This window comes from Tachyglossus aculeatus, chromosome 14, assembly GCF_015852505.1.
Source record: "Tachyglossus aculeatus isolate mTacAcu1 chromosome 14, mTacAcu1.pri, whole genome shotgun sequence".
Lineage (NCBI taxonomy): Eukaryota > Metazoa > Chordata > Mammalia > Monotremata > Tachyglossidae > Tachyglossus > Tachyglossus aculeatus.
The window spans coordinates 42,681,073-42,697,312 of record NC_052079.1 but is presented as its reverse complement, the minus strand read 5'-3'; the positions used below and the strand labels follow the sequence as shown (position 1 = coordinate 42,697,312).

Here is a 16,240-nt window from a genome sequence, read left to right as displayed (position 1 = left end):
TGTGACTTTCGGCAGGTCACTTTAACTCTCTGGGCCTCGATTACCTCGTCTATAAAATGGGGATTTAAGACTGTGAGCCCCATGTGGGACACGAACCGGTCCAACCTGATTAGCTTGTATTTACCCCAGCGCTTAGTACAGTGCTTGGTACGTAGTATGTGCTCAACAAATACCATATTAAAAGAAAACCCATAGTAAGGAAAGGATATTGAATTCTAAATGCGCCTTAAGAAGGATCATCTCATTTTTCTATATATTAAGATACTGCCGTTGATCTAAATACAAAAAAGAAGAGCTAACGTTGAAGAGAGCTAGCTGGTAAAAAAAAAAAAAAGTGGAGTCCAAGTTTTCTTCTTAATCCAGTCTGAGTCATCTTTTTAAAGTAGTGCTCCATTTCCTAGGCAGAGGATTTGTTTGAATAACAAATTGCTTAATGGCGGAGAGAGATGTTAGCTAAGGCAGTTATGTGAAAGTAACAATCGAGATTCGCTCTTCCCTAGAGAAGAAGAATGCGAGCAATCAAAATTAAAAACTGCAAATTTTAATATCACTTTGTAAAGTCATATGGATCCAATCTTTATCCCTTTGACATTTAGGAGCAGTAATATGGATTTGCCAAAAGTGAAAACTAGCAAAGAAAAAGTAAAGCTCACTCAGTCATCAGAAACTTCATTCTTCAATTTTTCTACATTTAATTTAATCCAGATCCACAGCTTCGCTACCCTTACAAAGTCCAAGAACAATGAAGATTTACCATTATGAATTCACCATATCTTTATTGGGTACTAGACCAGGGCTTCAGGACCCTCATATGAATATTAAAGCTGGAAAATTTCCTCTTTCAGATCGGGAGAGTGGGCAGATATCAGGAGAAAATATCTTGGATTCTTTTCCGTTAGTGTCTCCTTTCCTTTTGGCAAGGATGAACTCTCATCCCCATCATTATGGTTAGAAAACATGGCAGTTATGGTTCCCCTAGTGTTACATTCTCAAATGAGTTTTGAAACGTGCCCATGAAAAAGCAATCGAGAGAAATATGGGTCTGGTGTCCAAAATAATCAGCGTTCATAAAAAGCTGACCACAAGGTTTTGTATCTCGTGAAAGCTCAAAAATAAGAATATTCTTGAACATGAGCACGTTATTCATTTTAATAAATGGATTGTTTTTGTTTTGCCAAATAACAAAAGCCACAAGTAGCAGCATGGCCCAGTGGAAAGAACATGGGCAAGAGAGTCAGAGGACCTAGGTCTAATCCCGGCTCTGTCACTTGTCTGCTTTCTGACCTTGGGAAAGCCGCTTAAGTTCTCTGTCAATCAATCAATCAATCAATCAATCGTATTTATTGAGCGCTTACCGTGTGCAGAGCACTGTACTAAGCGCTTGGGAAGTACAAGTTGGCAACATATAGAGACAGTCCCTACCCAACAGTGGGCTCACAGTCTAAAATTTAACTTAATTTCACTTAATTTATCTCATCTGTAAAATGGGGACTAAAGCTGTGAACCAACCTACACCAGCATTTAAGAATGAACCTGGCAAACGGTAAGGTTTAACAAATACCATTAACTAGGGTGATTTTTTAATAATAATAATGATAATAATGTTGGGATTTGTTAAGCGCTTACTATGTGCCAAGCACTGTTCTAAGCACTGGGGGGATACAAGGTAATCAAGGTTGTCCCACGTGGGGCTCACAGTTTTAATCCCCATTTTACAGATGAGGGAACTGAGGCCCAGAGAAGTTACGTGACTTGGCCAAAATCATATAGCTGACACGTGGCGGAGCCAGGATTAGAACCCATGACCTCCAACTCCCAAGCCCGTACTCTTTCCACTGAGCCACACTGCTTCTCAAGTAATAATGGCATTTGTTAAGCTATGTGCCAAGCACTGTTCCAAGCATTGGGGGGGATAAAAGGTAATCAAGGTTGTCCTACGTAGGGATCACAGGCTTCATCCCCATTTTACAGATGAGGGAACTGAGGCCCAGAGAAGTTAAATGACTTGCCCAAAGTCACACAGCTGACAAGTGGTGGAGCCGGGATTAGAACCCACAACCTCTGACTCCTTCCACTAAGCCACACCGCTTCACACTGTGCTTCACACACTTCACTACTGACGGGGTAGTCCAGTTTTCAACTGGTCTGTCTCCCCCCTGACGTGGATTAGGCCTTGGATGCCTTCATGCTGGATGTTTTTATTTTTTAGCACCCATCTTCCCTCTCCTCAACTCTCACTGGCGACTTTTGCGACCCAGAGGCGGGACCTACGCAAACAGGCGTGTAGAAAGAGCATGTAATGGCGCTGGAGCAAGCTTGAGAGTGGGGGGTGAAGGGTTCCCTCCTTTCCGTCCAGAGAAATGCTCTTGGGTCAGGTAAATTCAGACAGACACTGACCCGATGTTGTGTTGTCCGTTCAGCCTATCGCATACGGTGACATGGATACCCATCAGGACTATCAATCATCACCCTGAAAATAAAAGCAATGCTCTGTTTTGGAGTTGGGCTATTTATTCAAGCTTTTGACAATCCCAAGTTTCTTGTTTCCATCTACACCAGGATTCTTGGTCCTGAGAGGTTCCAGTTTGTGTTAGAGTCCCTTCAATACTAGCCAAGGTAGTATTAAAACAACAATAATAATGACATTGTGAAGCACTTACTGTGTGGCAACAACTGTGCTTAGCACTGAAGAGCCAAGAGCTCTCCAGAAGCCCTCTGTCAGTCCCTTAAATGTACTGAAGTCACCGCGTCTGGGACAGACGGGCGCCTTAACCGGAGCGACTCCATCGCTTCCCAGAACCCGCTGGTGTTATCTGTGCTCATCATTTCTATGTCCTGAATCAACCCAAAAATCCCACTAATGAAAAACGCCATGCTTCCATCATGGAAATACAGAATCGGAGTTGAGAAATCAGAGCGGGTATAACCGATTTTTTTATGGTATTTGTTAAGCACAGCGTGCCAGGCACTGTACTAAGCGTTGGTTGGGTAGACAGAAGATAATTGGATTGGACACAGTCCTTGTCCCATATAAGACTCAAAGTCAAAATCCCCATTTTACAGATGAGGCAACTTAGGTCCAGAGAAGTGACTTGCCCATGGTCACGTGGCACACAGGTCGCAGAGCCAGGATTAGAACCCAGGTCTTCCCAAGGCAGTGTTCTTTCCATTAGGCCATGCTGCTTTTCAAACCTAGATTGAAATGCTGCATTTCCCTTACAGAGAAATATACCAGACTTCTGGAAATTTTGGTAATTCTTTGTGCTATATATATCCCATTTTTCTTCACCAGCATTTTTTTTTTACCTTTACATGGTCCCGGTTGTGTGTGGTGCTGGGTGATGACATAACATAAGCGTTAGTATTATCCTCTGATCCACAAGACAATCCAGAAATAAAATCCAACAGTTGAACCTGCAATAAATCCAGAGTAAATTTTGAAATTCTATACAGTATTCAAAAGATTTTTAACAATTGGTCCCATATTTGATTTTTATATCCTTTGATATAAATATCTTTTGACATTTTTGATATCAAAAAATCCTTTGATATTTACATTCAAATTTCATTTAAAAAGCCTAAGGACACTGATCCAAACGAGTTTCGGAAAGCTCCCAAAGATATGGGAAAGGAGGGGAGAAAATTACAAAATAAAAAATTCAAAGATTTTAACTAATTTTCTTTTAACTATACAATCACAAAACACTTTTTCAAAATCTAGCAACTGTGCGGAGTCAACTCACAGACTTTAAATCAGCAGCATCAAAAACAACAATACCCTTGCCTGGTCGGGGTGAATTTGAGGCTACGACAATTTTGGAATCCACCTGTCTTAAGAAGCTTATTTTTCAGCCCCAGAAGGAAGGCTTGGCAACTAGTGTTTGCAGAAAAATCCAATGCAGCAGGAATGGAAACAACTACGTTACATTACTGAGGAAGTGATACTGACATTAGATTGCTTAGTTTTATATACTATGCTCCACTATTGGTCCACAGCTACACACAAACAACTACTACACACAGAAGTGTGTAGTAAAAGAGCAAAAGAGCCGGCTCTTTTCCACCCAATCCTTCTAGCATAGCCTAGCAGAAAAAGCACGTGCCTGGGAGCCAGAGGGCCTCAGTTCTAATCCCAACGCTGCCACTTGCCTGCTGTGTGACCCCGGGCAAGTCACTTAACTTCTCTGTGCCTCGGTTTCTTCATTTTCTCCCCCTCCTTTGACTGTGATCCCCCTGTAGGACAGCCGCTGTGTCTGACTTGATTGTTTTCTATCTACCCCAGAGGAAGTACGCTGCCCGACACGTAAGCACTTAAATATTATTATTATTTGATTCCAGAAACTGTTCTGAAACATGCCAAGCTAGTAGGAGTGGGTGGGAGTGGGCCCTGGTAACTAGGCAGGTGTGATACTGGAGGCTTATGGTATCTGAATCACTAATGTTGGTTGGAAACTTCAGGTTTGTCCAACACAATCACTGATGACTTGGGTTAAGTGTTTAATGCAAAAGCTTGTCTCAAGCCGATTTTGGTAAAAAGAAGTGTTTCTTCGGAAAAAGTATCTCTGGGAAACACACCTTCATAGACAGGTTCAGTGTCAAATCCTTTTCTCCAGCTTGTCCTTGTTCATTCTCACGTATGCAAGTCTACGACACACCTTCTGTTCTCTCTGCAGCTCACTGGGGCCTTGTCTTCAGGTTTTATCACTGAATCCGATCTTTGATTTCTGCTTCTTGGGATCCAATTTGTTAGGCAAGAGAACCATCTGTTGTCCAGATCGTGAGCTACATTGACCCTCCCATCTTTCTTTTGCTTTGGATAAAGCTGAAAATCCATTTGGAATTCATATGCTTGCTGATTTCTTTTATGGAATGTAGTCCCAAAAAGAAACATTCCCCTTCAGTTTTCAGCTATCTCCTCTTCCTCAGTGGGGTCAGGGCAGCAGAGTCAAAGTTTTATCTTTTCTTCTTCAAGGGGAGCTCTCATTGCCCAACTGATTTCTTACAGTTCTTGTCATTTTATTTCCAATTCCGCTGCATCGATGCAACAAACAAGAGTGATGGACCTATTAAGTGCTTATTATTGTGCAAGCACTGTGCTATACACCAGGTTAGATATAAGATAATTAGATTGGCATGGTCCCTGTCCCTCATAGGGCTCGTAATCTGTAAAGGAAGGACACAGACACCTTATCCCCATTTTACAGATGAGAAAACTAAGGCTTGGAGAAGCTCCAGTGATGAGCCAGGACCAGAACCAGATCTCCTGATTCCCAATCCTGTGCACCTCCCCATAGAGTAGTCATTGTCGAAGAGAAAATATATCAGTTGCCTGCCATCAGTTCTGATTCCTTATTCCCAGTTGAGCTTGTTGAATTAGTCTCCAGAAAGGCTATAAATTCCTGTGTCAAGATTGTATATCCTGGATTAATTCCACTTTCTAGATTTATATAGCATGGATTGTTGAATTTCATGATTTCCACTAGGCAACTGGAGCTCATCTTCTCCTGGAAGCCTATATACACTGAATTGATTCCAGTCTCACTGAATATTAGATTTTATTCAATCGAAGCCTCTCGTAGTTGACAAACGCAAACTGAACTTTAGTCATCTCTGTATTTTTTAGTTAGCAAGCAGGTAGTTGGAGATATTTCTTTACATTTTAACATGAACTTTGCACAGACTGCATTTTTGAGAAGACAGATAACAGAAGGCAGTTTAGGAGACCTTTGGAGTTTCTTTTCTTCATTCGCATTATTGTCCTTGTCTTTCCACCTGTCCCTTGAATTACTGTGCCAGGACCATGGATAAATTTTAGCCTTTTATTAACCCTACCTGAACATTTTCTGTATTTTCTATTTTAAATTGAATTGCTATTATTTTTGGAAGGTAGGAATCGGTAGGTATGATAAAAAATTTTCCTTTTAATGAGGCTTTTTTAGGCCCATATTGCAGTAATTTTCTGTTTACCCACTAGAATGAGACTATTTTCTTCCCAGAGGTTTTAATGACAATCACGATCACAAATTTAGCAGGTTAAAATGGAGTCATCTAGGTCTACAGTCAAATGAAACGTTAGAAATAATATTCTGATGGGTCTAAGCAACTGAGACAGTCACCAAGACAGGTAGCCTGACTCTGCACCCCAATCCAGAAGTGCTATTTTAAGGATAGGGGTATTTTGGAGGGGGAGAGAGTATCTAGAATGGAAGAAAGTTTTACAAAACAGTTTATGTATGTTGCAAAATATGTGGGTGTCCCAACAGACTCAGTGTTTATTCCAGCTACAGCAACTGAAACAGTATCTGTGCTGCTTGCGCCAACAGTCTGAAAAAAGCTCACAGAACTCATTTGACTCTAGATGCTAACATGAACTCCGCACTCTAAATCCTACAAACTCACTCATCAGCCAACTTTAGCACTTGCGATTTATTTCGACCCATCCTCAGAATTCATTTATATATGTCCGTTCAATTATTCAGTTTGGACCACACTAGTGGTAAATATTTTTATGCTGTCTCACCATTCAAAAGTAAAAGCTCCTTGTGGGCGGGAAACATGTCACTTTCTTGATTCTGTACTTTTGATGCTATTGATGCCTGTCTACTTGTTTTATTTTGTTGTCTGTCTCCCCCCTTCTAAACTGAGCCTGTTGTTAGGTAGGGATTGTCTCTGTTGGCGAACTGTACTTTCCAAGCTCTTAGTACAGTGCTCTGCACACAGTAAGCGCTCAGTAATGCGATTGAATGTATGAATAATAATAATAATGATGGTATTTGTGGAGTGCTTACTATGTCTCAAGCACTGTCCTAAGCACTGGGGTAGATACGAAGGTAATCAGGTTGTCCCACGAGGGGCTCACAGATTCAATTACCATTTTAAAGAGGAGGTACAGGCACAGAGAAGTGACCTGCCCAAAGTCATACAGCTGATAAATGGTGGAAGAGGGATTAGAACCCATGACCTCTGGCTCCCAAGCCCATGCTCTTGCCACTACCACCATGCTGCTTCTCTAGGCACCTAGATGAGTGTCCTATACCAAGTGGAAGCCTAATAAATACTAATACTACTCAATAAGCATGATTACTACTCACTCTCTCTGTTGGTCACCAATCCCCTACTGGGGACTACCCTGAGACTTCTGAAACCAAGCTGACTGACTGATGAAACCAAGGCCCTGCTGAGAGCTCACCTCCTCCAGGAGGCCTTCCCAGACTGAGCCCCTTCCTTCCTCTCCCCCTCGTCCCCCTCTCCATCCCCCCATCTTACCTCCTTCCCTTCCCCACAGCACCTGTATATATGTATATATGGTTGTACGTATTTATTACTCTATTTATTTATTTATTTATTTTACTTGTACATATCTATCCTATTTATTTTATTTTGTTGGTATGTTTGGTTTTGTTCTCTGTCTCCCCCTTTTAGACTGTGAGCCCACTGTTGGGTAGGGACTGTCTCTATGTGTTGCCAATTTGTACTTCCCAAGCGCTTAGTACAGTGCTCTGCACATAGTAAGCGCTCAATAAATACGATTGATGATGACGATGATGGAAAAAAGGTTCAGAAATCATGAGGTGGACCTAATAGATCACGGCTCCAACAACAGTAATGGACCTACTCTTCTCTTTACTGCGTTTAAGGCAAAAACAATGCTTCTAGAACATCCGCTGGCAAAGTCCCTTCAAGTAATCTGTTGAATACAGCCAGATGTTTAAACCGAACTCCTGTGAAAGTAACCTTAAAATGATGCTACCATGCAGAATTTTGAAGCAAAAGTTTTTGTAAAGATAGGGTTCTTAGAATCCTGCTAAATCAGGAAAAGCAGTAATTACCTGCACTTGTCTGTAGTTATACCTCTTAAGTTCCTTGAAGGCAGGGATCGTGTCTATTGATTGAACTGCAGCCTTCCAGGTGCTTAATACAGTGCTCTGCACGCAGTACGGATTGGATAGATACTACTCATCGATGGGTAAAAATCATTGCATCTTTTAGCATTTTCTTCCCTGAAAAATTGGTAATAGTAGCTAAAGGAAAAGGGGCATTTAATAACTCCCAAAAAGGAGTCACCCCAATTAAATGGTCAGTGTCCTTCTCAAGGAGTTTTTAAAGATGTAGTCTTCTTCAGAAAAGGCATATATTCATTCATTCAATCGTATTTATTGAGCGCTTACTGTGTGCAGAGCACTGTACTAAGCGCTTGGGAAGTACAAGTTGGCAACATGTAGAGACCGTCCCTACCCAACAGCGGGCTCACAGTCTAGAATTTTGCACATTCAAAACTTCAGAAGAACCCCCAACAAGCCACTTCAATAACTTCAGAACTTTAAAGACTGAAGCTTACACCTTAAGAAGTTATTTATTATTCAACTGGTACTGTAGCAAAAGAAAATACTCACAGGAGACATTTCTTCATCTTCACATTCAGAAGCTAGCATACTACACTTCTGGTACACATCAATCAGATCCAGTATATTGCTGTTCTTCAAAAAATCATCATATGTCTTCTTTATTTCTCCATAACGTTCAAGTACTTTCATGTCTTGGTACGGCAGGTCTAGTTTCTCATGTAGTAAGAACTTCCAAGTCGCCAAAACATCACTAAGGGAGGCTGTGAATTCTCCAGACTGCTAAAGAATATAAAAGGAAAATAATCAGCAAAGCTAAGTATTTCTCATAGAGCCATAAGTTGGGATTTTGTGACGATTTAAGTTGATCATTTATCGTTCTCCTAAAATGAGATGTGAAGAGACAGTTATAGAAGAAGAGATAGGGGACCAAGAGTTTGCTAGCATATAAAACACCTGGAGGTTATAGCTCTGAAGTCTTCTCTGAATTTCTCCAATTTCTTCCCAAAAATATAAATTTAATTTAGAGTTATCAAGAATGTAGGGTATAAGTAGTGCAGATTCAATCAATCACTGGTATTTATTAAGTGCCTACTGTACGAAGAGCCCTGGGAAAGTGCGATACAAAAGCGGCATAGATGATCCCGGCCCACAAGGTGCTTAAGACTAGAAGGAGATTGAGAGACATTCCATTCCGCTTGAGTTCTTGAAAGTTGTTATATCAGAGATTTTTAAAAATATAAAAGTGAGGTCAAGCAATTTTTTCAAGTTCCAACATAAAATGTTCTGAGGAATTTATTATCTGACAACCCATCTCCCCACCTTCAAACCCTTATTAAAAGCACATCTTCTCCAAGAAACCTTCCCCAACTAAGCCCTCATTTTCTCTTCTCCCTCTCCCTTCTGTGTTGTCCTTGCTCCCTTTATTCATCACCTTGCCCCCATCCCCACAGCACTTATACCTGTAATTTATTTATACTAATGTCTGTCTCCCTCTCTGTAAGCTTGTTATGGGCAGTAAATATGTCTATTGTTATATTGTACTCTCCCAAGCACTTAGTACAGTGCTCCTCACACAGTTGAGAGCTCAAAAAATTCACCTGAATGAACTTGGATTGGCACCCTTTATTCTCCCCTCCCTCAGCCCCACACTTATGTACATATTTGTAATTTATCTGATTAATGTCTGTCTCCCCATCTAGACCGTAAGGTCATTGTGTATATATGTATATACGTTTGTACATATTTATTACTCTATTTATTTATTTATTTTACTTGTACATATCTATTCTATTTATTTTATTTTGTTAGTATGTTTGGTTTTGTTCTCTGTCTCCCCCTTTTAGACTGTGAGCCCACTGTTGGGTAGGGACTGTCTCTATATGTTGCCAATTTGTACTTCCCAAGCGCTTAGTACAGTGCTCTGCACACAGTAAGTGCTCAATAAATACGATTGATGATGATGATGATGATGATTGTGTGCAGGAGCATATCTACCAACTCTGTTACGTCGTACTCTCTCAAGTGCTCAGTAAAGTGCTCTGCATACAGTAAGTGCTCAATACGATTAAGCACTTCCTGAGGGGGTTACAATCTAAGGCTCACATTCAAACAGGTACATTCCACCCCCGTTTTCAGGTGAATAAACTGAGGCCTAGAGAACTAAACTGTCAGCAGTTGCAGAGGTGGGATTTGTACCGATGTCTTCGAACTCCCAGTTCCATTTCTTTCCACTAGATATAGAATTATATTTCATTTAAATGCGCTCCCATAAAAGCAAAACACCACTATTAAACCCTACCAACCTTGCATTTCCCGGTCTCAAAATTATGGCCCCTGAGTGGACTCTCTATTGCTAGTGAATTTTTTGGCCTGTACCCCTCTAACAAATCAGTGCTAAAAAACCAGCCAGGTTTCATTTCAATAGTTGTCAAATTGCAAAGGTGTGCCTAAACACCATCCTCTCTAGTTTTCTTCCCTGCTCAGCTTGCCACTTTTTCCAGGAGAAATAACATAGATGGCAATCTGTCTTGGATTACTTCCTCGTTTCGGAGAGACTCTATCGTTTTGGACACATTTTGTTCCTCAGTGTGAACATTTCCTTGCAACCCTTACCTAAGTGTACAATCTTCTTGATAGATCCCTCTTCAACATTTCCCTTTTGTTGGGGCCATGGGTGAATTTCACCGAGTGCTTTCTGTTCCTGTATTCTTTTACAAAGAATCAAATCTTCTAGGCCTTAATTATGGTGCCCTTCAAAGAAGACCAGATTTTTAGTCCAATAAAGAATTTGACTATTGCCTTCCCTTGCTGAACGCTCACAAGTTGTTGTTTGGTTTTTCTTAATGTTGTTCAGTGGCTGTGTGGGGGTGAAATGATTGTACTCTTCTGTAAAATCTACTTCTTTACATCAATATTAAATAGTTTGCAGCAGCAGACAGCTGTAAAATCTACTTCTTCACATCAATATTAAAGAGTTTACAGCTGCAAGTAGGAAGGTATGCCAACACTAGGAAGACACACTTGAGTCTAAGAGGGAAGGTAGCAAGAGGCTGTTGTGTCAAAGTCCACGTCAAGTGGACTCCACAAAGACCACAGTGGTGCGGGTGTAGTTATCTTGGTTCGGCGCACGCGTGGCTTCTTCGACCAGGAGACCCTGCTCCCCTAAAGCTGGGGGAGACTGGGCATGGTCTGCTCTAGGCCCTCCCCAGCTCCAGCACTGCCTCCTGTTAGGAGGCGGAGTTAGGCTGAGCTGCAGCAGTCATGGGAGTGACAACAGCCCAAGTCTTCATCCAGGCACAGGACAGCGCTGGCACAAGCTCCACAGGAAGCTCTAGTCCATTCCAATGCTCCTATAGGGAGGCGGGAGGGATCTGGGGGTACTTGAGGCCTCATTCACTCCCACGGCTTCAACTATCATCTCTATGCTGATGACACCCAGATCTACATCTCTGCCCCTGCTCTCTCCCCCCTCTCCAGGCTCGCATCTCCTCTTGCCTTCAGGACATCTCCATCTGGATGTCTGCCCGCCATCTAAAACTCAACATGTCCAAGACTGAACTCCTTGTCTTCCCTCCCAAACCCTGCCCTCTCCCTGACTTTCCCATCTCTGTTGATGGCACTACCATCCTTCCCGTCTCACAACCCCGCAACCTTGGTGTCATCCTCGACTCCTCTCTCGTTCACCCCTCACACCCAAGCCGTCACCAAAACCTGCCGGTCTCAGCTCCGCAACATTGCCAAGATCCGCCCTTTCCTCTCCATCCACACTGCTACCCTTCTCATTCAAGCTCTCATCCTATCCCGTCTGGACTACTGCATCAGCCTTCTCTCTGATCTCCCATCCTCGTGTCTCTTCCCACTTCAATCTATACTTCATGCTGCTGCCCGGATTGTCTTTGTCCAGAAACGCTCTGGGCATGTTACTCCCCTCCTCAAAAATCTCCAGTGGCTACGAATCAATCTGCGCATCAGGCAGAAACTCCTCACCCTGGGCTTCAAGGCTGTCCATCACCTCGCCCCCTCCTACCTCACCTCCCTTCTCTCCTTCTACAGCCCAGCCCGCACCCTCCGCTCCTCTGCCACTAATCTCCTCACCGTACCTCGTTGTCGCCTGTCCCACCATCGACCCCCGGCCCACGTCATCCCCTGGGCCTGGAATGCCCTCCCTCTGCCCATCCGCCAAGCTAGCTCTCTTCCTCCCTTCAAGGCCCTACTGAGAGCTCACCTCCTCCAGGAGGCCTTCCCAGACTGAGCCCCTTCCTTCCTCTCCCTCTCGTGCCCCTCTCCATCCTCCCACAGCACCTGTATATATGTATATATGTTTGTACATATTTGTTACTCTATTTATTTATTTTACTTGTACATATCTATTCTATTTATTTTATTTTGTTAGTATGTTTGGTTTTGTTCTCTGTCTCCCCCTTTTAGACTGTGAGCCCACTGTTGGGTAGGGACTGTCTCTATATGTTGCCAACTTGTACTTCCCAAGCGCTTAGAACAGTGCTCTGCACACAGTAAGCGCTCAATAAATATGATTGATGATGATGCAGGCACTGCAGGACACTTGGCCCTGATTGGAGTTGCCCCCCAAGCTTCCTGCCTCCCGTACCCCCGGAGTAAGTCCAAATCCCAGTTGGAATTTTATTTCTGGAAAGGAATGAATTTAGCAGGGACAGGGGTGGTGCTGAGGGAGGACCCAAATTCACATCGCATGAGCAGCACCAAACCCCCACTGTTTCTTCAACAACTGTGTCTACCAACTCTGTTGTACTGTAGTCTCCCAAGCACTGAGTACAGAGCTCTGCACAGAGTAAGTGCTTAATAAATACCATTCATCGATTGACCATAGCAACCTCCAGGCTGCTCTGGTTTTGCTTACAAACTATTTCTAATCAATCACTGATGCTAAACACTTTACCTTATATAATATGCTGAAAAGCACTGGGTGGACATAAAGTTGCCCACCCCATTTGAAGATGACTTCACTGAGGGTGAATTTTACCCATATGCATGGATGTAGCTGAAAAGACCGATGCATAATAATTAGTTATAATCATCATCATCATCAATCGTATTTATTGAGCGCTTACTATGTGCAGAGCACTGTACTAAGCGCTTGGGAAGTACAAACTGGCAACATATAGAGACAGTCCCTACCCAACATTGGCCTCACAGTCTAAAAATTATTATTATAATAATAATAATGATGATGATAGTTGCATCTGTAAAGTGCTTACTATATGCCAAGCATCGTAGTAACCCCTGGGGTGAATAAAAGATTATCAGGTTGGCCAAAGTCCCTGTGGGACTCCGTCTAAGGGAGAGGGAAAAAAGGTGTTAAATCCCCATTTTACTGATGAGGAAACTGATGCTCAGAGAAGTTCAAGGACTTTGCCAGGTCATTCTTGGCAAGTGGCAGAGTCAGGATTAGAACCTGGATCCAATGATCCCCTGGCCCTTGCTCTTTCCACTAGGCCACACGAACTCTTGCTGTTGTACTGACATGTTTGCTGTTCATTGGGACTGGGACAGATTTTTGTTTCTCCTTAGTCTCATGATCCTATCGAGGCTTCAACTTTAATTATTTTATCTGTACATATTTATTATATTTATTTTATTTTGTTAATACGTTTTGTTTTGTTCTCTGTCTCCCCCCTTCTAGACTGTGAGCCCACAGTTGGGTAGGGACCGTCTCTATCTGTTGTCAACTTGTACTTCCCAAGCGCTTAGTACAGTGCTCTGCACACAGTAAGCGCTCAATAAATACGATTGAATGAATGAATGAATGAACGAACTGCAAAAGGGCAATATGTCAGGGCCGGTCTGTCAGCCATAGTTGGGTTGCAACACTAAGCTGTTCTCTGAGGTTACACTTTATTTGAACCTTGCTAACCCTGATAATCTAGCCCTCCTGCTTTCAGGCCTTATTTCAGCTCATCTTGCAGCAATGATTTAAAGTATTCTACTGTCATTCAATTTATACAGACATTTGTTCTGGTGAGCAAGGCTTTGATAACCTAGCCCTTTTTGGTTTTTATTGTGCTTTCAATTGGCTTTTGAGTCTGGCACTTAAGTGACATTGACGAACAGCTTGGGAAAGAGACGCTGAGACACAGTAAGCGCTCAATAAGTACGAATGAATGAATGATCTGCAGATTACAGTTGTTTATTGAGCTAGACAGGGCTAAAGCTCTGAAAACTTCAGTTTGATGCTAACCTGATGCCCCAAAGATGGACACCTCCTACAAGACATTCAACAATACCATTTACCACTGTCTGTGTGCCTTAATAAGCTTATATCTTTAAGAACTCATTGCTGCATATATCAATGCCTAAAAACTGTCTACATGACTTTAATTAATGCTCATAACCCATTGACTAAGAATAATTTGCCAGAAGATCAGAAACACATTCCAACACTAGGGTCCATATGCCTGTGGGCAGGCTTCACAGAATAAACTGAACCGTATTTCCACCGGCTACTTATTCCCTTAAGTAAAACTGCCTGCCCTTGATCTTGGGAGAAGAGGTTTTGACTGAATTAACAGTATTAGATTTATAAAAACATTTAAAATTCATAAAAAAAGCGCTACAAATATCAATTTTCATGATCAGGTGCCCATCATGACAGCATAATCTACTATTTACACCAGACCTCCTTTACCCCAGACATGCTGGAATATGGAGAAGAGAATTTATCCTGAGCCCTAACATGATCAGCCATTTGATTGAGGCTTATGAGCTTAGTGAATTTCCCACAGTGGGCAAATTGGCCAAATCTCAAGGTGCCGAGAGCTATGAGGTCAGTCGATAATATTTAATAAGAACAGAAGAAAAATAAACAGATGAGAATTAAACATGGACCCTGGCTTCCAAGGGATTCACAGTCCCAGATTAATGGTGGGGTGAGGAGGGTGGGGGGGTGATAGAGCCAATCAATCAATTGCATTTATTAAGCACTTACAATGTGCAGAACCCTGTACTAAGTGCTTGACAGAGTACGATAGAATTGGTACACTTGTTCCCTGACCAGAGCGAGCTTAAAGTCTAGAGTGGGAGACACACAATAAATAAATTCTGGATCCGAAGGACTCCCATCTTTTACAATAATTATGGTATCTGTTAAGTGCTTACTACGTGTCAAGCACTGTTCTAAGCGGCAGGGTTGGCACAGATGAATAATTTGTATGCCTGTCCCAAAAGTACTTCCTACTATATCCTTATTCTTCCTCCTGCCCCTACTATTTTTATTTGTGAGAGAACCAGCTTGGCCTAGTGGAAAGACCAGGGGCCTGGGAATCACGTGACGAGTTCCAGCCCTGCCACTTGTGTGTCCTTAGACAGTCATTTAATGTCTCAGTTCCCCACATTTAAAATAGGGATGAAATAACTCTCTCCCCTTTAGACTTGTGGCCCCATGTGGGACAGTCACTCATTCATTCAATCGTATTTATTGAGCGCTTACTGTGTGCACAGCACTGCACTAAGCGCTTGGGAAGTACAAGTCGGCAACATATAGAGACGGTCCATACCCAACAACGGGCTCACAGTCGGAGACTAAATCCAACCTATCTTGAATCTGCTCCAGCGCTGGCATACAAGAAGTGCTTAAAGAGAAGCAGCGTGGCTCAGTGGAAAGAGTTCGGGCTTGGGAGTCAGAGGTCTTGGGTTCTAATTCCGGCTCCGGCAATTGTCAGCTGTGTGACTTCGGGCAAGTCACGTAACATCTCTGTGTCTCAGTTACCTCAGCTGTAAAATGGGGATGACGACTGTGAGCCCTACGTTGGACAATCTGATCACCTTGTATCATCCCCAGCACTTAGAACAGTGCTTTGCACATAGTAAGTGCTTAACAAATGCTATTACTATTATTATTAAATAATAGAATGATCACCATTTTTGACTGTTTCCCCCACTGGACTCTAAACTCACATAGTAGTAATAGAAGCAGCAGGAGTCATTGCATTTATTGAGCACTCATTGAGTGCAAAGCACTGCACTAAATATTTGGAAAGCTACAACATATGGGGAGAGAAGTGGGAAACAATGGAAAATAACTAAGTTTTAAAAACCAAAACCAACCCTTCTCATCCTCAACGCCCGCCTAGAAATGGCAAAACCCCCGATGTTCTAAGTATTTCCACTGGCTGCCCGCGGTTTTTGTTTTATTTGTCCCCTACGTCTGATGCAGGGTGGGAATGGAAACCTGAAAGTACAAACCTCCAAGACAATCCTGCCCCAAAAGAGCAAGTCTTGAGCCATTCTCCTGCTTCAATCCAGGGTATTTATTGAGGGCTTGAGGTGCAGAGCACTATAAGAAGTGCTTGGGAAGAGTATCAGATAATCAAGTTGGTAGGCATGATCCCTGCCCAAGAAAAACTTAACAGACTATAGGG

The 16,240-nt window shown here is 42.4% G+C and overlaps 1 protein-coding gene across 1 annotated transcript in view; it reads right to left on the bottom strand.

Moving 5' to 3' along the window:
• Window positions 1-16,240, bottom strand: part of LOC119936850 (PARP1 binding protein) — a 54,797-nt gene that overhangs the window by 29,848 nt on the left and 8,709 nt on the right. The window contains exons 3-4 of the mRNA XM_038756384.1: window positions 8,394-8,624; window positions 3,307-3,414 (exon numbers count right to left, since the gene is read on the bottom strand). Of these exons, the coding sequence (XP_038612312.1) occupies window positions 3,307-3,414; window positions 8,394-8,624 (339 nt within the window). The remainder of the gene's footprint in view (window positions 1-3,306; window positions 3,415-8,393; window positions 8,625-16,240) is intronic.